The 21,464-nt window shown below is 48.1% G+C and overlaps 1 protein-coding gene across 4 annotated transcripts in view; it reads left to right on the top strand.

Moving 5' to 3' along the window:
* LHFPL4 (LHFPL tetraspan subfamily member 4) overlaps positions 1-20,971 on the top strand; it is a 55,726-nt gene extending 34,755 nt beyond the window's left edge. For 2 of the 4 annotated variants that reach the window (XM_045385850.3, XM_065538916.2), the window contains exons 3-5: positions 13,455-13,691; positions 15,492-15,584; positions 17,049-20,971. In XM_045385850.3, the coding sequence (XP_045241785.1) occupies positions 13,455-13,691; positions 15,492-15,584; positions 17,049-17,149 (431 nt within the window). In that variant the 3' untranslated portion in view covers positions 17,150-20,971. The remainder of the gene's footprint in view (positions 1-13,454; positions 13,692-15,491; positions 15,585-17,048) is intronic. The other 2 variants (XM_005547717.5, XM_074032809.1) reach the window with 1 other exon arrangement.
* Positions 20,972-21,464: the final 493 nt, after the last annotated feature.

Here is a 21,464-nt window from a genome sequence, read left to right as displayed (position 1 = left end):
AGGCAGGCGGATCAGGAGTTCAAGACAAGTCTGGCAAACATGGTGAAACCCCGCCTCTACTAAAAATACGAATATTAGCTGGGTGTGGTGGCACATTCCTGTAATCCCAGCTACTCGGGAGGCTGAGACAGGAGAATTGCTTGAACTTGGGAAGCAGAGGTTGTAGCGAACCAAGATTGCACCACTGCACTCCAGCCTGGGTGATAGAGCAAGACTTCATCTCAAAACAAACAAACAAACCAAAAACAAAACAACAACAACAACAACAACAACAAAAACTCAAGATAAAGTTTAAAATATTTTATTTATTTATTTATTTATTTATTTATTTATTTAAATTAGTGACGGAGTCACACTATGTTGCCCAGGCTTGTGTCAAACTCAAGTGATCTTTCTGCCTCAGCCTCTCAAAGTGCAGGGGTTACAAGTGTGAGCCAGCTTATACTTAGGCTGAGGCAGAAGGATTCCTTGAGCTGAGGAATTGAGGCTAACCCGGGCACCATAGGGAGACCTCATCTTTAAAAAAAAAAATTAGCCAGGCATGGTGGCCCATGCCTGTGGTCCCAACTGCTCAGAAGGATGAGGTGGAAGGATTGCTTGAGCCCAGGAGTCTGAAGCTGCAGTAAGCCATAATTGTGCCACTGCACTACAACCTGCTGATGAAGCAAGATTCTATCTCAAGAAAAGAGAGGAAGAACTAGAGAGAAAGAAGAGAAACAAAAGTTAGAGCATCAGTTGAATTGAAAACAAGAAATCAATAAAGAAAATCAACAAAACCAAAAGTTACTTTTTTGAAAAGATCAACAAAAGCAATAGTCCTCTACCCAGGTTAACTATGAGAGAGAGAGAGAGAAACTCAAATTTGTAATATCAGAAATGAACAAAGAGGCCAGGTACGGTGGCTCATGCCTGTAATTCCAGTACTTTGGGAGGCTGAGGCGAGTGGATCACCTAAGGTCAGGAGTTGGAGATCAGCCTGGCCAATATGGTGAAACCTCATCTCTACTAAAAATATAAAAATTAGGTTGGGCACAGTGGCTCACGCCTGTAATCCCAGCACTTTGGGAGGCTGAGGCGGGTGGATTGCCTGAGGTCAGGAGTTCAAGACCAGCCTGTGCAACATGGAGAAGCCCCATCTCCACTAAAAATACAAAAATTTAGATGGGCAAGGTGGCATGCACCTGTGATCCCAACTACTCAGGAGGCTAAGGCACAATAATTGCTTGAACCCAAGAGGCAGGGGTTGTAGTGAGCTGACATTGTGCCACTGAACTCCAGCTTGGGCAACAGAGAAAGAGACTCTGTCTATAAATAAATAAACAAACAAACAAAAATTAACCAATGTGGTGGCGCATGCCTGTAATCCCAGCTACTTGGGAGGCTGAGATACAAGAATCACTTGAACCCAAGAGGTGGAGGTTGCAGTGAGCCATTGCACTCCTGCCTAGGTGACAGAGTGAGACTCTGTTTCAAAGAAAAAAAAAAAGGGAAATGAACAAAGAAACATCACACAGATCTTGTGGGCATAAAAAGGATAATAAAGAAATGTTTTTTTTTTTTTTTTTTTTTTTTTTTTTTTTTTTTTTTTGAGACGGAGTCTCGCTCTGTCACCCAGGCTGGAGTGCAGTGGCGCTATCTCGGCTCACTGCAAGCTCCGCCTCCCGGGTTTACGCCATTCTCCTGCCTCAGCCTCCCGAGTAGCTGGGACTACAGGCGCCCGCCACCTCGCCCGGCTAATTTTTTTGTATTTTTAGTAGAGACGGGGTTTCATTGTGTTAGCCAGGATGGTCTCGATCTCCTGACCTCGTGATCCGCCCGTCTCGGCCTCCCAAAGTGCTGGGATTACAGGCTTGAGCCACTGCGCCCGGCCAGAAATGTTTTTTTAAACAACTCTATGAACACAAATTTGATAACGTAGATGAAATGGACCAACTCCTAGAAAGACAATCTTCTAAAACTCACACAAGAAGAAATAGGCAATATAAATAAACCTATATCTATTGAAGAAATTGAATTAGTAATCAATAACCTTCCAAAAGAGAAAGCACCAGGCCCTAATGGGTTCACTGGTGAATTCTACCAAACATTAAAGGAAGAAATTACAAGAATTCTCTACATTCTCTTTCAGAAAATAGGTACAGAGAGAAAACTTCCTAACTCATTTTATGAGGCCAGCATTACACTAATACTATAACCAGAGAAAGACATTACAAGGAAAAAAACCTGTAGACCAATATCTCTCATGAACATAAATACAAAATCATCAACAAAATATTAGCAAGTCAAATCAATAATCTATAAAAAGAATGGTACACCTAGACCAATTGGTATTTATTCCAAGTATGCCAACCTGGTTTAGCATTAAAAAACAATTAATGTAATCCATCACATAAACAGGCTAAGGAAGCAAAATCACATGATTTTATCAGTAGTCACAGAAAAAAAGCATTTGTTGAAATTTAACACCTATTCACAATAAAAACTCTCAATGAACTAGGAATGGGGGAAACTTTCTCCAGTTGACAAAAAAACCTACAACAGACATTATATTTAATGGTAAGAAACTAGATGTTTTCCCACTAAGATCAGCAGGAAGGCAAGGGTGTCCCCTCACCACTGCTTTTTGAAATCATGCTGGAAGTCCTTAACGCAATAAGACAAGAAAAGGAAATAAAAGGAATACAGATTGGGAAGGAAGACGTAAAACTATCTTTGTTTGTAGATGATATAATCATCTATGTAGAAAATCCCAGAGAATCAACCAAAAGAAAAAAACAGAACAAAACAAAACAAAAACCCAACCTCTTATAGCAAGATTGCAGAATACAAGGTCAATATAGAAAAGTTAATCATATTCCTGTGTACCAGAAACGAACAAGTGGATTTTTTTTTTCTTTTTTGAGACAGAGTCTAGCTCTGTCGCCCAGTCTGGAGTTCAGTGGCTCAGTCATAGCTTACTGTGGCCTGGGCTCAACCAATCTTCCCACCTTAGCCTCCTGAGTAGCTGGGAACATGCCACCACACCTGGCTAAATTGTTTCATTTTTTGTACAGTCAGGGTCTCTCTCTGTTTCTCAGACTGGACAAAGTGGATATGAAATGAAAAACACAATATCATTCTAATTACCACCCCAAAAATGAAATCTTTAGGTATAAATCTAATAAAATATGTACAAGATTTATATGAGAAAAATTACCAAACTCTAATGAAAGAAATAGAAGAAGAGCTAAAATAAAGGGAAATACATACCATGTTCATGGGTAGGAAGACTCATTATTTTCAAGATGTTTGTTTTTCCCAACATGATTTTAGATTCAATGCAATCTCAATCACAATCCTGGCAAGTTATCCTGTCCATATTAGCAAACTGATTTTAAAGTTTGTATGGAGAGGCAAAAGACCCAGAATAGCCATACAATATTCAAGGAGAACAAAATCAGAGGACTGATATTACCCCCACTTCAAGACTTACTATAAAGCTACAGTAATTAAGACAGTATGTGGCTGGGTGCAATGGCTCACGCCTGTAATCCCAGCACTTTGAGAGGCCGAGGTGGGTGGATCGCCTGAGGTCAGGAGTTCGAGACCAGCCTAGCCAACATGGTGAAACCTCTTCTCTACTAAAATTACAAAAATTAGCCAGGCTTGGTGGTGTGTGCCTGTAGTCTCAACTGCTCAGGAGACTGAGGCAGGAGAATTGCTTGAACCTGGGAGGCAGGGGTTGCAGTGAGCCTAGATCGCGCCACTGTACTCTAGTCTGGGCACCACTGTACTCTAGCTTGGGCAACAGAGCGAAACTCCACCATCTCAAGGGGAAAAAAAAAAAAGTGTGGTACTGGTGAAAGAACGGACAAATTGATTGATAGGACAGAATGGAGAGCCCAGAAACAGACCCACGTAAATATAGTTAGTTGATCTTTGACAAAGGTTCAAAGGCAACACAATGGAGAAGAGATAGTCTCTTCAACAAATGGTGCTGGAACAACTGAATATCTACATGCAAAATGATAATAATAATAATAATATGGACATAGACATTACATTCTTCAAAATGTTTCACAGACATAAATGTGAAATCTATGAAACTCATAGAAAATAATATAGGGGGAAAAAAGCTAGATTACCTTGGGTTTGGCAATGACTTTTTAGATACAACCCTGAAGGCCCAATTCATGAAAGAAAATGTTGGTAAGCTGGACTTCATTAAAGTTAAAAAGTTCTGTTGTCAGAGACACAGTCTAGAGAATGAAAAGACAAGTCACATACTGGGAGAAAATCTTTGCAAAAGACATGTCGGCCGGGTGCCGTGGCTCACGCCTATAGTCCTTGCACTTTGGGAGGATGAGGTGGGTGGATCACTTGAGGCCAGGAGTTTGAAACTAGCCTGGCCAACATGGCAAAACCCTATCTTTACTAAAAATACAAAACTTAGCCAGGCGTGGTGGCATGTGCCTGTAGTCCCAGTTACATGGGAGGCTGAGGCAGAGAACTGCTTGAACCCAGGAGGTAGAGGTTGCAGTGAGCCGAGATCTCCCCACTGCACTCCAGCCTGGGTGACAGAGGGAGACTCCCTCTAAAAAAAAAAAAAAAAAAAAGACGTATCTGATAAAGGACTGTTATCTAAAATATACAAAGAACTCTTGAGGCTGGGTGCGGTGACTCATGCCTGTAATCCCAGCACTTTGGGAGGCCAAAGCGGTCAGATCACCTGTGGTCAAGTTTGAGACCAGCCTGGCCAACATGGTGAGACCCCATCTCTACTAAAAATACAGAAATTAGCCAGGTGTGGTGGAGCATGTCTGTAGTCCCAGTTACTTGGGAGGCTTAGGCAGGAGAATTGCTTGAACCCGGAAGGCAGAGGTTGCAGTTAGCTGAGGTCATACCCATGAACTCCAGCCTGGGCAACAGAGCAAGACTCCATCTCAAAAAAATTAAAAAAGAACTCTTAAAACTCAAAAATGAGAAAAGAAACAACCTGATTAAAAATTGGGCAAAAGACCTTAACAGACACCCCAAGGAAGATATACAGATGGCATGTTAGCATATGAAAGGATGTTCCACATCATATGCATCTGGGAAATACAATTTCAAACAACAATGAGATAATACTACATACTTATTAGAATGGCCAACATCCATAACACTGACACCAAATGCTGGTAGGATGTGGAGCAACAGAAACTCTCATTCCTTGCTGGTGGGAATGCAAAATGGTATAGTCATTTGGAAGGCAGGTTGGCAGTTTCTTCTAAAAATAAACTTACTCTTACCATATGACCCAGCAATCATACACCTTGGTATTTACCCAAAGGCGTAAAAAACTCATGTCTACACAAAAACCTCCACATAGATATGTACATTAGCTTTATTCATAATTGCCAAAATTTGGAAGCAACCAAGATATTCTTCAGTAGGTGAATGTATAAATAAACTATGGTACATCCAGAATATAGAATATTATTGAGCACTAAAAAGAAATGAACTATGAAGCCATGAGGAGATACGGAGGAACCTTAAATGCATATTACTAAGTGAAAGAGTCCCAGTCTGAAAAGCCTACATACTGTATGATTACAATTACATGACATTCTGGAAAAAGGCAAAAGTATGGAGGTAGTGAAACAATCAGTGTGGTTGTCCAGGGTTGGGAGGAGGAAGGGATGAATAGGCAGAGCACAGAGGATTTTTTAGGGCAGTGAAAATACCCTGTATGATATACTATAATGGTACGTAAATGTCATTACACATTTGTCAAAACCCATAGAACGTACAACACCAGGAGTAATCTTTAATGTGAACTATGATCTTTGGGTAATAATGTGTCAATGTTGGCTCATCTGTTGTAACAAATATGCCACCCTGGTGGGGGATGTCGATAGTGAGGAAGGCTGTGCATGTGTAGGGTCAGGGACTGGATGGGAAATCTTTGAATATTCTACTCAATTTTGCTGTGAACCTAAAAATACTCTTAAAAAAAGGCTATTTAAAAATTGATGGGATTATACTATATACAGTATTCTGTACCTTGACTGCCTTTATTTTTTAATCTTTTGTGGAGACAAGAGTCTTGCTATGCTGGTCTTGAACTTCTGGGCTCAAGTGCTCCTTCCACCTCAGCCTCCCAAAGTACTGGGATTACAGGCATGAGCCACCACTACTGACCTTCTTTTTATTTATTAATATATCTTAGAAGATTTTCCATGACAACATATACAATTGTACCCCATTCAATCAAAGGGATTAATACTATGCCATGGCATAGATACCACCATAAGTTATATAGCCAGATGCCTCTTAGTAGACATGTTTTTGGTCCCTTGTTATAGATGGTGGTGCGGTGAACACCCTTGTGTTCATCCTTTGTATACAATCAAGGGTATAGCCATAGGATAAAGTTGAGTCAAGGGGTAAGTACATTTACAAGAGTGCACGTGTCACCCTCACACCCCAAAACCAATGGAGATGTCCTCCCATTACAGTCGATGATGGTGACCACTCAGTCTACCTTGTGGCCTTGAGAAGCAGGTATCACCAAGAGGTGACGGGACTTGCCCAATGGCACACAGTTAAATGATTTTTCCCAATAAATACACTTGATACAAAATTCAAAAAGAACACAACATTATGCCAGTTAGGACTAAGTTTGACTGCATGTGAAATGAAAAACCAAAATAATTGCAATTTAATAACCCAAGGCTGAGTGCAGTGATTCACATCTGTAATCCTGGCATTTTGGGAGTCCAAGGTGGAAGGATCATTTGAAGCTGGGAGTTCGAGACCAGCCTGGGCAACATAGCAAGACCCTGTCTCTACCAAAAAGATTTTTAATTAGTTGGGCATGGTGGGAAATGCCTGTGGTCCCAGCTACTTGTGGGGCTGAGGTGGGAGGATCACCTGAGCTCAGGAGTTCAAGGGTGCAGTGAGCCATGATCCCACCACTGCACTCCAGCCTTGGTGACAGAGCAAGACCCTGTCCCTAAAATAAAATAAAATAAAATAAAATAAAATAAAATAAAATAAAAAATACCCAAGGTTATATCTTACATAAAACAAATGCCCTCGAGTGAGGCATTCCAGAGCTGGTATGGTAGCCCCTGAAGTCATTAGCAACTTTCTGCTTTCTGCTCACCACTCCTGGGGTATGGCCCCTATCTTTATTGTCAGAATGCCTGCTAGATTCCTGATCATCACATCTGCATTCCAGGCAGCTGAATGGAGAGATGGATCAAGAAAAATGGGACAAAGAGTATCCGATAGCATCCTCATAAATCTGTTTATATAAAGTTGTTTCCTTAATGCCACAAAACACATCTACATGTATTTTACTTAGTTATATGGTCACATTTAGCTGAAAAGGAGGTTGGAAATTGCAGTGTTTGTTCTCCACAGTCAAGGTCTTAGCTGAAAATTGAGGGTTCTAAATACTAAGGAAGAAGGGATGAATAGAAATTGTAGCAAGCTATTTGTTTCTGTCATGGTTAAATTGCAAAAAAAATAAACTTACCTCCTTCCCGAGGCAGCCATTGTTAACATTTTTTGAATATCTAGAAAAAGCCCTTTGTTCAGGACTTTTTTCCCATTCTGCCAAGAGTCACCACGACCTGCTCACACTCCACCCTTACCAAAGTGCCGCGCCACTTCTCACCTCTCATTTGATTTCACAGAAGCTCTGAAATGGGTTGGGCAAATGCCATGATCCTCATTCCATAGGGGAAGAAACTGAGGCCCAGAGGGGGAAACTGACTGCCTAAAATCGCCAAGTAAAGGATGGAGCCGAGCCTCCTGTGGAGGCAGGACAAAGCGGGTGTGTTTCCCAAACACAGGACACATGCAAGATGCACCGGGCAGTCAGTGGCAAGCACATGGTTCCATTTCCAATTTCTTCCATAACTTTAAGGAGAAAGTTTCAGTTTGGAGCTAATGTGTCTTTAACTCCTCTCACACTTACTAATAGGTCTTTTAAACAAAGAGAAATCAGCCCTCAGGCTCAGAGCGCTCAGCAGGCAAAAGTATCTAGCTAGATTCTAAGAACATTGTTTTGATTTCATTACACCTATATTTACAGTGTTTTTCTATTTATGGCAAATGATCCTGGTTTCCTTTTCTTTGAAAGTAATTTAAATTTACTTTTTAAGTAAATGTATCTAAGTTAAAAAGTGAGTTTATTCAAAGAAAAACATGCAGTAAGGAACTATCTGTGCTTGAATACAGATTCCCCCATTCACCAGCTATGTGACACTTGGTGTCACTTACCAGCTATGTGACACTTGGAGAAGACAGTTGGTGCCTCTGAGCCTCAGTTTCCTCATACGTATAATGAGGGTGGTATTTTTTCCTACCTCATGTTTTTTTTTTTTTTTTTTGAGACAGAGTCTTGCTCTGTCGCCCAGGCTGGAGTGCAGTGGTGCGATCTCGGCTCACTGCAAGCTCCACCTCCCGGGTTCACAGCATTCTCCTTCCTCAGCCTCCCGAGTACCTGGGACTACAGGCGTCCACCACCATGCCTGGCTAATTTTTTTGTATTTTTAGTAGAGATGGGGTTTCACTGTGTTAGCCAGGATGGTCTCGATCTCCTGACCTCGTGATCCGCCCACCTTGGCCTCCCAAAGTGCTGGAATTACAGGCATGAGCCACCACGCCTGGCCGAATTTTTAAAATTAATAATAGGATTAAATGAGATAATGAATGTCAGGAGCTTAGCACCCTGGCACGTAGTTAAGCACTCAACACTTTATTTATTTATTTATTTATTTATTTATTTATTTATTTATTTATTTTTGAGAGGGAGTCTTGCTCTGTCACCCAGGCTGGAGTGCAGTGGTGCAATCTTGGCTCACTGCAACCTCCGCCTCCTGGATTCAAGCAATTCTCCTGTCTCAGCCTCCTGAGTAGCTGGGATTACAGGCATGCGCCACCACATCCAGCTAATTTTTGTATTTTTGGTAGAGATGGGGTTTCACCATGTTGACCAGGCTGGTCTCGAACTCCTGACCTCAGGTGATCTACCTGCCTTGGCCTCCCAGAGTGCTGGGATTACAGGCATGAGCCATCACGCCCGGTCACTCAACACTATTTTTAACAATATTATTACAATATTACAAATATTAATATTGTTCATCTTAATTTTGTCATAACACCTCCTGGCTGCTCAGAGCAGAGAAAGTCAGTAGGACTGTGGGGTAGCTGGATAGAGATACCCCATCCTAGAGCCTCTGCCCCTACACCAGTGGTTTTGAGTCAGGGATAATCCCCTACACTGGGGACTTTTTTTTTTTAAGACCGTGTCTCACTCTGTTACCTAGGCTGTAGTGCAGTGGTGCAATCTTGGCTCACTGCAGCCTTGATCTTCCGGCTCCCACCTCAGCCTCCTGAGGAGTTGGGACTACAAGTGCATGCCACCATGCCCAGCTAATTTTTGTATTTTTTTGTAGATAAAGATTTTCACCATGTTGCCCCAAAGTGCTGGACTACAGGCATGAGCCACCCATGCCCAACTGACATATTTTAATCAGTATGACTGGGGTTGGTGGTACCCCTGGCATCTGGTGGGTAGAGGCCAGGGACGAAGCTAAGCATCCCACAATGCGTTGGTTGGCCCCTACCGTGAAGAATCATCTAGCTTGAATGTCAAAAGTATTGAGGCTGAGAAACCTTGTGCCATCCTACACCTGTGTATGTGCCTAGCAGCAGCTGGCTCTTCAGCCAGCTCATTATTCCAAAAGAGACTTAAGCTTGGAATCCAAAAGCCTCGGTCTCAGTTTCCTCATCCAGCAAATGGGAAGGCTGAACCCTGCCTTATCTGCAGTCATTCTATCTCCTGATGATTGGCCTTCTTGGGCACTTTCCTGGTCTAGGCTATCTCTACTGGTCCCTTTCTATCTTTCCCCCAGGTGCAAGGAAACCCATCTAATTGGCTTTTCATTTGTTTGACTTCTGATATTCGCATTCCCAGAGTGGCCTCTGGGGCCCCACAGTCACCATCTGAAACCCTGCAGTGTGAGTGCCCCAGCCATCTCTGAGTACCCCTGTTATTGTGGGTGGCAGCTGCTAGTCTTTTTCCTTTGAAGCACACCTTGACATGTGTAACTTTTCTTTTTGTGTGTTGACTTGTTGGCTGTATTCCTCCCCACATGCCTCCACCCTGAAGACAGACACCAAGCCTGCTGTCCCCGGCACACTGCACAGTGCTTGGCACATAGTGGGCATGCAGGAATGTGTTTGTGGGATCTATGAGGCGAGAGGCAAAAAGAGAGGATAAGGTGAGGGGATAGATATAGAGAACGGAGAAAAGGGAGAAAAGAAATAGAGAGGAGGAGGGAGTTCAATGAATGTTAAATGCTGAGAGATCTAAATAAAGGGGAAAGCGGGCGGGGCGGGGGTCCAGACTGAGACTTGAGCTCAAAGTAGACAAGCCAGAGAGAGAGAGAGAGGAATGCGAAGAAAGATGAAAAGGGCGGAGAAGAGAAAGGAATGGAGACACAGAACGAAAGAGAGAGACAGGCAGAAAGAAGGTGCAGGCGCAAAGCAAAAGGAAGAAAACCTCCCCGAGGCCTCAGTGCTCAGGTTGCGGAGGGGAGGAAGACCGCCCGCAGGAGCCTGCGCGGCGCGGCTGGAAGCGCCAGGATGCAGACGCGGTTTCCATGGAGACGAGGATGCTCCCGGCGGGAGCCACCGACTGCTGCGGGACCCGCGCCTCTGGCACCTTGGGAGTGGACGGTCAGAGAGGAGGCGAAGGGACGGTGTGGGTTTGCCACCTCTTCTGACTCTTTCCCACTCCTGCCTCTTGCTGGAGATTTAGAGCCCGGGAATAGGGAGGCAGGAGCGCACCAGCCTGGGAAAGGGCCCTGGGGACTCCGAGGGCGGGGGAAGGACTGGGGCTGAGACCACTCCTCGCCCTGCCCCATTCCCTTCCTTGGTGTTTGACCCTCCTTTCCTTTCAGATAGGGTCCCGGAGGGTCTGGCAAAGTGCAGCGCTATGTGGAGAGATGATGGCCAGGCCTTCTCCACAGGCCCCTCTTCCTCCTCCTGCCCTGTTAATGCTGGAGCACCAGGGCTCAGTCCTAAGCCTTCTGTTCGGTTTCCACCATGTCCAGTCCTCGGGATTTAAGTACCTACAAGTGCCCACAGTTCCCAAATTTGCATGTCCAGCCCTGGCTTTCTCCTGAACTCTGGCCTGTTCAAAGTTGCTAGTTGGTTAACTCATCCAACTTGTTCCCATCACAGGGCTTTGCTTTTGCCATTCCCCTTGGCTGGAACTCTTTTCCCAGCCCTTAGGTGATGAGTTCCACTGGACTGGATAATTGATTTGGAGGAGGAGCACTGGTGTGGGGAGGAGCCCTGCTGCAGTGCCTGTTCGACCACAGTATTGTGGGGGGAGCCTGCATCTGGAAGAGGAGCACGTGTTGGGGAGAGGGGGAGGATTGGCTGGAATCTGGCAGTGCCACGATGGGGACGAGGGCCCACTCCGTTGGAAGCCAGAAGAGGCTGGAGCCTGGGAGCATTCCCTCCACAGTCGATGTGGGAGGGAGCTGGCACAGCCAAGGGCCCCTTCCCACCCTGGGGACTATATGGGCCAGGTGGACAGTGGGCAGAGCTGACCATTACCCCCACTTTGCATCGCTGTCATCTAAAACCCAGGCTAAGCATTCCGTGGGCCTGGTGCAGGCTCAGGGTCCCCACGGTTCCAAACAGAGCTCTATGGAACCTTTGGGTCTCAGACACAGTAACCCAAATGCTGGCAGGACTGGCAGTACGAGGGCCACAAAGCTGGTGGAGGGGAAGACCCCATCTTCACAGTGGCCTGCTGAATCTGGGGGTTCTGACTGCCCTGTGACGCAGCAGCTGCCACTCTCCAAGCCAGTCAGTGTTACCAGAGGAACTCAATGTGCTCATTAGCTCAGGCGTGGGTCTCATCCACTAGGCTAAGTGCTGGCCAAGGGCCCACCTGGGCTGGGACTGGGACAGGTGGGTTGCTAAATCCAAAGCAGGTGGATGCTAGCTAGGGAACCATTGCCAAGGCCCTTCTGAGCCTGCCCCTTCTCTTCCTCTTTGCCTTTGTCCCCCTCACCTGAAACCAACTCTCCACATTACTTTCTTATTTGTGTAATTATTACTTTGGGCGTCATAGCTGGTTTTGATAACAGCCAAGATTTACCCAGAACTTACTGTGCCAGATACTTTACATTTTGCTGCCTTTCATAATCTTTACAACCATTTGAGGATGCCATCATTATTCCCATTGTACATATGAGGAAACTGAGGCTTAAAGGTGAAGGAACTTGCTCAGTGTGGCACATCTAGAAAATAGATGAGCCAGGATTTGAGACCCAGCCTTCTTAATCGCTTTGCTATTACGTACCTCTCCCCACAGTACGTTGCAAGCTCCATGAAGCTAAAATCCAAGTCTCCCTACCCCCTAGGCCTGGTCTAGTGCCTGGCATATGGCAGGCCCTGGATAAATGCTACCTGAGTGCCTGGCACTGTGCTAAGTGTCTTACACGCATTACTTCATTTAATCCTCCTAATCACCCTGTGAGGTAAGTACAGTGGTATTGACTGACACAGGCCTGTTCTAGGTTCAGTGGCATCCCCCAAGGTCATACAGCCAAGCTAGGGGAAGAACTAGGCTAAGTCCTATCATTGGCACTTCATAGTCTGTGCTCTTAGCAAAGTGCTCAACTGCGTGAATGAAAGTGTATTCCAGCATCGTGAATAAAAGGAAAACGGTGCCCAATAAACATTTGATGAGTGAAGGACAAGAATTTTAAAAATAACAATGAGGGCAGGCATGGTGGCTCACTCCTATAACCCCAACACGCTGGGAGGCTGAGGTGGCAGATCACTTGAGGTCAGGAGTTCGAGACCAGACTGGCCAACATGGTGAAACCTCATCTCTACTAAAAATATAAAAATGAGCCGGGCATGGTGGGAGGCACCTGTAGTCTCAGCTACTTAGGAGGCTGAGGCAGAATTGCTTGAGCTGGGAGGTGGAGGTTACAGTAAGCAGAGATCGCGCCATTGCACTCTAGCCTGGGCAACAGAGCGAGACTCTGCCTCAAAAAATAAATAAATAAATAAATAAATAAATAAATATATAATAATGAGGATGGGAGAGATGGGAGAGGGAGTTGGTCCCGATGCTAGGGGAAGTTGAAGGAGGTGGCTGTGGGTGGTTATGTTCTCATATTCCCAGAAGGCTTCCTGGAGTTGATCTGATGGGGAAGGGAGAGGGCATTGCAGGTTCCAGAAAGTTTCTGCTACCCGTCCTAGACCTCTTTCTCTCTCTCTCTTTTCCCTGCCCCTGCCCTCTCTCCCTCTCTGGAAGTGGGTAACAAGCATGTGGTTGGATTGACTTGCCCGCAATAGGGTGGGGCCCGGACTGCAGACACTAGGGAGTAATGATCTTTTCTCTTCCTTCCTGACCGTGGTGGTGGGCCCGGTGCTCTGCCCCTCAGCTCTGTGCCTCGTCCTGGGCTGCATGATCTTTCCTGATGGCTGGGACGCCGAAACCATCCGGGACATGTGCGGGGCCAAGACAGGGAAGTACTCCCTGGGGGACTGTTCAGTGCGCTGGGCATACATCCTGGCCATCATCGGCATCCTCAACGCCCTCATCCTCTCCTTCCTCGCCTTTGTGCTGGGCAACCGGCAAACAGACCTGCTGCAGGAGGAGCTCAAGCCAGAGAACAAAGGCGAGTGTGCTGTGGGCTGGGGGGCAGTGGCAGGAGCCAGGCCTGCTCCTGGGAGGCAGGATAATTTCAAATAAAAGGAGTAAAAGGGTTGCATGAATTGGAAACCCTGGCTGGGCGTGGTGGCTCACACGTGTAATCCCAGCACTTCGGGAAGCCAAGGCAGGTAGATCGCTTGAGCCCAGGAGTTCAAGAGCAGCCTGGCCAACATGGTGAAATCCCCTCCCTAAAAAAATACAAAACACTAGCTGGGTGTGGTGGCGAGCACCTGTGGTCCCAGCTACTCAGGAGGCTGAGATGGGAGGATGACCTGAGCCTGAGAAGGTTGAGGCTGCAGTGAGCTGTGATTGTGCCACTGCACTCCAGCCTGGATGACAGAGAGAGAGGCTATCTCGGAAAAAAAAAAAGAAAGAAAAGAAAGAAATAAAAGAAAAAAAGAAACCCGACTGACAGTACAACCACCTTTAAAATGATTTGATGTTCTCCCTCAGATCTGATCATTTGCCTATGACCCAGCAAACCCACCTCGGGTACAAACCCATGAGAAGCATGCAAAGGCGCTGGTGGCTGCAGCTTCACTGTAGCAAACAACTATATACAGTCGAATGGCCATGGACAGGAGGCCGGATAAATACATGTGGCATGCTCACATCACAGAGCAGCTCACAGCTGTGAAAATGTCACACTTCAGTTATATGTACCACAGTGGACGTATCTCAGCAATATAATATTGAGAGAGGGGAAATAAAAACAAGTTCCAGAAGATGACAGAGTGATATATTTATTGAGCTCGAAACTAAGCAAAACTAAGCAATGTATTGTTTAAACACACATGTACTTGTGGCAGTATTTTTTTTTTTTTTTTTGAGACGAAGTCTCACTCTGTCACCCAGGCTGGAGTGCAGTGGCACGATCTCAGCTCACTGCAAGCTCTGCCTCCCAGGTTCACGCCATTCTCCTGCCTCAGCCTCCCGAGTAGCTGGGACTACAGGCGCCCACCACCATGCCCGGCTAATTTTCTGTATTTTTAGTAGAGATGGGGTTTCATTGTGTTAGCCAGGGTGGTCTCCATCTTCTGACCTCATGATCTGCCCACTTCAGCCTCGCAAAATGCTGGGATTACAGGAGTGAGCCACCGCGCCCGGCTGTGGCAGTATTTTTCTTAAAAAAGCAAAGAAATAATAAATATGAAAGGTAGGATGACGGTCATCTGTGGTTATGATGGAAGGGGAGGAAGTGAAGTATATGAGATGGAGCATGGAGGTATATGCAAATTACTGGTAGAGTTAGAGTCCTTTTTTTTTCTTTTTTTTTTGTCTTGAGACAGAGTCTTGGGCTCGCTACAACCTCCAGCTCCCGGGTTCAAGTGATCCTCGTGCCTCAGCCTCTTGCTCTTGAGTACCTGGGATTACAGGCACCTGCCACCATACCTGGCTAACTGTTGTATTTTTAGTAGAGATGGGGTTTCACCATGTTGGCCAGGCTGGTCTCGAACTCCTGGCCTCAAGTGATCTGCCTGCCTCAGCCTCCCAAAGTGTTGAGATTATAGGCATGAGCCACCACACCTGGCTGAGTTATAGTTATTGAATGGTGAGCTCATCAGTGCTTACTATTGTATTTTTTTTAAGAGATTGGGGGAGGGGGGTCTCACTCTGTTGCTCAGGCTGGAGTGCAGTGGTGTAATCATAGTTCACTGCAGCCTCAAACTCCTGGGCTTAAGCAATTCTCCTGCCTCAGCCTCCTGAGTGGCTGGGACTACAGGCATGCGCCATCACGCCTGACTAATTTTTGTATTTTTTGTAGAGACGAGGTTTCCCCATGTTGCCCAGGCTGGTCTTGAACTCCTGGCTTCAAGCAATCCTTCCGCCTTGGCCTCCCAAAGTGCTGAGATTACAGGTGTGAGCCACCTTACCTGGCACATTGTATGCTTTATAATTAGTGTATTGCATATAAACTTTCATATACATCAAGTGGCATTAAAATACAATAAAGAAAAAAGGCCACGTTTAGAGAATTCCAGAGCTCCAGTAACTTGCCCAAAGTCACTTAAGTGGTGAAGGCAGAATCTGAACCCAAGTCCAAGTGCAAAGCCCAAGCTTCTCCCCCTTGTCACGCTGTCTGTCTCAACCTGCTGAGGCCAGAGATTTCCTGCATGGCTTTGGGAGCTCTCATGGGAAGCTGACCTGCTAACCTGTATTCAGAGGCAGGTTCTAAATAACTGACGCGGTCCCTCAGACCCCGGGATTTCTGTGGTCTTGGTGTGAAGTCAAGGCCTGCCCTCTGGCGGCAGCTTCTAGAAGTGCAAGACTAAGACTGAGATCTGGCCTTTATCAAGAAGGGGTGTGAGGATGTGACTGACGTGAAGTGGGCCCCCTCAGTGTCCCTCTCCTCCCTTCCCAAAGCCCCTTAACAACTTAGTGTTAAAAATCGATGTAAAGGAGCCCCACTTTTCCTCCCTTCAGTGTCCAGGGAACCTCCATCCCTCACTGGGAGTTCAAGATGAGTGAGCCTCCCACTTCAGTTTTAACCCAAAGACCTCCGAGCCAAGAGCCATGGCGCGCACCTGTGGTCCCAGCTACAGGCCGAGGCAGGAGGATCGCTTGAGCCCACAAGTTCAAGCCCAGCCTGGGCGATGTAACAAAACCCAGTTGCTATTAAAAGGAAATATATATTTTTTTTTAAAAAGAAGACCTCTGGAACCAAAGAAAAAATAAATAAATAAATAGCTTCCATTTCCAGCATATTCTATGACCAAACACTGCCAAGTCCTTGGCTGTCATTATTTGTCTCTTTTTGACCCTTCGGAATTACCCTGTGAGGTAGGCTATGATCCTCATTTTGCAGATGAGAAAATCGGGGCTCAGAGACATTAAATGGCTTGCTCATGGCCATCCTGCTGGTCAGGTGAGGCTGGGATTTCAGCCCTTGTACAGTTGGCCCCTCTGATATTTTTTAGTTTGTTTGTTTATTTGTTTTTGAGATGGAGTTTCACACTTTTTGCCCAAGCTGGAGTGCAGTGGTGCAATTTTGGCTCACTGCAATCTCTGCCTCCTGGGTTCAAGCGATTCTCCTGCCTCAGCCTCCCTAGTAGCTGGAATTACAGGCATGCACCACTATGCCCGGCTAATTTTTTCTATTTTTGGTAGAGACAGGGTTTTGCCGTGTTGATCAGGCTGGTCTTGAACTCCTGACCTCAAGTGATCCACCCGCCTCAGCCTCCCAAAGTGCTGGGATTACAGGCGTGAACCACTGCGCCCGGCCCCTCTGCTCACTTTTGCCCTAGGGAATGTGTAAGGAAAGCCCGAATGCCCAGGCAGCCTCTGATTTCTCTAATTCTCTCTCCCTCTCTCTCTCTCTTAGATTTTGTGGGCTCTACAGTAAGCTCCGTGTTGCGGCCCGGGGGTGATGTCTCTGGATGGGGAGTCCTTCCCTGCCCCGTGGCTCACTCACAGGGACCCTGAAAGGCCAGGATCACAGTCCAGGAATTGGCCTGACCTCAGCTTGTCCTGCCTCCTGCCCTCTCGTCACTCCATTCAAGCTCTGAGGGAAGACCCTGATCTCAGACTCACTTCTCACTGACTACCCTGCGAGCTCCAGGCTTTGAGGAGAGGAAAGCCTGGATGTGGCCTGGGGGAGAGGAGAGGCCCTCCAGACCTTCGGAGGGTCTAATTCTTGCTCCTCCCTAAATTTGACCTAAGGGAGCCTGCATCCACCCAGGCCCTTGGGCTTCTCCTCTCCTCTCTAGACTGGCCTGGAGGTCCCTGCAGATCCCCAGGGAGAGCAGAGCTATAGTTCCAGCTCCCCAGGCCCCCTCAGTCTGGAGGGCTGCCGCCTGGCTGTATCCACACCTCTTCTGGTCCCTGCCTCCTCAAGAAATTTATTCTAGATACTGCCCCAGGGTGGGCTGGACTCTTTCCTACTTTTTTTTTTTTTTTTTGGCTGATGTTGGTTCCACCACATCTGCCACAAAGCTCCAGGTGCCACCAGTCTCCCCTGGGACCTCCTCTGCCCCATTCCAGCCTGCTTCCAGCTCACGAAGAGGGAGAGCTGCACCGAGGGACCACACAGGGCCTTGCTGTCAGCTGCAGACCGGTTCCCTGATCAGCCCAGAGTCAGAAAAGACCTTCAGGCTCTGGAGGCAGCTGGAGGGGGCAAGTGGCCTCGGCAGTTGGAACTTAGAAGCTGCTCAGCCCGGGCTGGCCTGGCCTCCTCTTCCTTTCTGCTGGAACATCTCACCGACGACTGAGCCCTTGACCTTGGCCTGTTTTGCCCAGGCCTCCTCTCTGCTGGGATGTCTCACCAATGACTGGACCCTTGACCCTGGCCTGTTTTGTACAGCACAGACTTCTTGGCCCTGTTGTCAGGGTTGGGGGGTATGGAGGGAACCCCAGAGGTGGGGAGTTGGGGGATGCATTACCCCTTCTGCCCCTTCTCATGCCCTCCACACCCCAGGCATCTACCAAGGGCAGAGACTGTCTTGTCTCTTTGATACTTTTCTGCATAACTTGAACTTGCAGGTCATCTCTGAACAGGGTACCCCTGTCCCCTCTCCTAGGCCTTGTTATCCTGTCCCAGCCTCTTTGTCCTCCTGGCCCACCTCTCGCCTTGCGATATGCCCAGGGTCTGCACCTGTGGGCAGTGCTTGGAGCCGAGGCATGAGTGTATGTGTATGAGTGAAATGTGTGTGCGTGTGTGCGCGTGTGAGAGTGTGTGTGTGTTAGGGGGGCAGGTGAGAAGTTTCTCCCCCCTCCTCCCACTGTGGGAGCGACTCCCTTCCCCTTGGCAGGGAGCAGGTGAGGGAGACTCCTGGTATGTTTTGAACACCCCTCATTCCCCTATGGGTCTGGCAGCAGAGCCATCTCGCCCGGGGAGCCTCCCTGCCCTGGGGCCTGGACAGCTCCCCTCAGCACTAGTTGCTGGTGCAGACCAGCTTCGTCCAGCGCCCCCTCCTCGTGGCCTGGACCCACAGGGAAGGGGCAGTGCCCTGCAGGATGCTGGGGTAAGCTGCCTTGGACCTTGGAGGAGGGGAGAAGGTCACTTGAGCGCCATGTGTTTGCCAACTTTGTGTTCATTTCCACAAGACTTGGACCTGAGAGGGTTTCCAAGAAAGACCCTAGAAGTCCCCTGCCTCCCCACTCTGGACCCAGCTGGAATCAGATGCTGGGGCCTGGGGGGTTCCTGCCACGTGTAACTTACCAAGTCCCAACCCCACTCCTCCACTTACTCCTCCTGGGCAAACGCCTCCCCGCAGTGCTCTGGTCCCAGCGCTGGGCTTCCCTTCCCCCGCAGAGCCTTCCTGGGCAGTCCAGTCGGCCTGGGGTAGGGGTGCTGCGGGACAGAGGGTCCGGGTTAAATGCGGGAGGGTGTGGGAGCCCCGTGGGAGGGAGTGGGGGTAGGAGGGAGTTCCTCAAATATGCAAACCAAAGCCCGGCATTGGAGGGGAAGAGCAGAGCTAGGAGAGAGTGAGGGGAGGGGCCGAGCAAGCGACTGGGAATGGGGGAAGACACTGGGGTGCGGAGAGGAGGGGTGCAGAGACAGGGAGATGAGAGACGATTGGAGAAGGAGCGAGGGGGACGGAGAGGCACAGAGAGAGAGAGCTCGAGGAGAAGAGATCGAGAGAGACAGGGGCAGAGGCAGAGAGATGAGAGACCAGCTGAGGCTGCGGGAGAGCTTGGGGTCGGGGAGGGGAAATGGACGGAAAGGCGGAAAAAGGACTCAGGAGAGGGGAAGAGGTAAATGGAGATGTGGGTTAGGGGGCAAGAATGGGATGCAGAGGAGGGAGAGGAGGATGAAGGAGTCAGGATGTGGGGCAGTGAGGAGGGTGTTTCTGTCTGGGCACTGGGTGAGGGGAGAGCTTATTCCCTCAAGGATGCCTGCTACCAGGTGTCCTTGCTACACCTTGTTCCCCAAGGACACCCAGCAAACCTGTGCCCTGGTGAGGGGGTTAGAACTGACCCCTCAGAGGCTGGAGGCCCGGGGCACAGGCAGCCAAGGCCACATCCTTTTGGGGAGGCGTGGAGTGAGGGAAGCCACTTCAGAGGGCAGAGGGGGTCTAGCTGACTTAGGAGGGGGTCAGCGCTGGATGGAGAAGAGGGAGGCCAGTTCCCTGGTGGGGTAGCCTGGCAACATTCCCATGCCACCGCACCTGGCCAGCTGCCATCTTGGCAGAGCCAGGGGGAGATGCACCAGGGAGTCTGGGGTCAGGAAGGCAGAGTTGTGTGGGCTGAAGTCTGCGGGAACCCCAGGGTGACACAGGCAAGGGGTAGAAGTCAGAGTGGGGACCAAACCATAGACCGGGGCCCTGGGTTCTGCAGAGGTGTGGATGGGGTGGGTGGCAGGTGCTCCAGTGGGGGGTCCCAGGTGAGGCCCTGATGGCTCTCCTGGGGCAATAAAGACATCATGGGAAGGGGGCTTTGTGGTTTGCCTCTGCTATCGTCAGGCAATCTGGCTTTAGCCTTCAGGAGGAGATAAGCAGAAGAGATCAGTGCCTGTTTCTGACCCCAGGAGGGCCTTTTTGGGCTCCAACCTAGAGCCTTCTGGCTTCAGCTCCCAAGAGAAGTACCCCCACTAACTGTGACCGGATCAGGGGTCTACCACTGCCCGATTTTCTCTGCCTGATCTGGGGACTCAGGAGAGGCCATGGCAGCCACAGCCTAGGGGTGGTTCAGTCCCTGGCCCACAGCGCTGGTCAGTTGAGTCCTTCTGGGAACTGGGGCTATGAAAATTTTCGGCTTTGAGGACAGGTACCCATGGAGGAAAACTTTCCTGAGGGGGTGAGGACCAAAGAATCAAGATCCTTTTCAAGGCCTGCGATAGCCAAGATGATGAGAACTTTTAGATAAGGCTGTGGGGAGAGTCCCTGGCCTTTTGAGCGTCCTGCTTGGGCATGCAGGGAATAACCCTTCTCCAGCTTCCAGTGTGAACTGAGAAAGGGAAATCCTGCCTTTGGAGAAGCTGGGATCTTCCCAGCACCAGAAACTTCTGCAGGCCCCTGCCTGGCTCACGGCTAACCTTTGGGTGGGACTGGAGTTTCCTGAACAGGGAACAAGGGAGCCTTCCGCAGAGCTCTGACAGGCAGGCCTCCGAGGGCCTGTGCTGTGTGCTGTTAGGATAGCTTGGTGTTGTCTACACCCCATTAGTAAGTTCTGTCTGAGTGTGTCCTCGCTGTTCATTGTCTAATTTGGTAACATTTATTTTGGTCCTGACCCCTTCTGCTGCTGCTGGGTTTGAGCTTCAGTGCAGGTGGAATGACATTCAAATAAAGAAACACTTTCTATCACCCATGCTGGCTGCCACTTCTCTGAGTCACTGGGATCAAGAGGGGTAAGATTCCTACCCCATGGATCAGGTTTGGCTGGTATTAACAGGGCCCTACTACTGTGGCTTAACAAGATAGTTTATTTTACCAACACATTAAAAAAAAAAAAAAAAAGCCTGGAGGTGGGTAGATCATGGCTGATATGGCTTTCAGTGTTATCCAGAACTTAGGCTCCTATCTTTCTGCACTGCCATTTTCTTTTTTTTTTTTTTTGAGACGGAGTCTTGCCCTGTCACCCAGGCTGGAGTGCAGTGGAGCGATCTCAGCTCACTGCAAGCTCCGCCTCCCCGGTTCATGCCATTCTCCTGCCTCAGCCTCCCCTGAGTAGCTGTGACTACAGGCACCTGCCACCAAGCCCGGCTAAGTTTTTGTATTTTTAGTAGAGAAGGGGTTTCACCATGTTAGCCAAGATGGTCTCTCGATTTCCTGACCTTGTGATCCGCCCGCCTCGGCCTCCC

Source organism: Macaca fascicularis, chromosome 2 (genome assembly GCF_037993035.2).
Source record: "Macaca fascicularis isolate 582-1 chromosome 2, T2T-MFA8v1.1".
NCBI classification, from domain to species: domain Eukaryota; kingdom Metazoa; phylum Chordata; class Mammalia; order Primates; family Cercopithecidae; genus Macaca; species Macaca fascicularis.
This window is presented reverse-complemented; position numbering and strand designations above follow the sequence as displayed.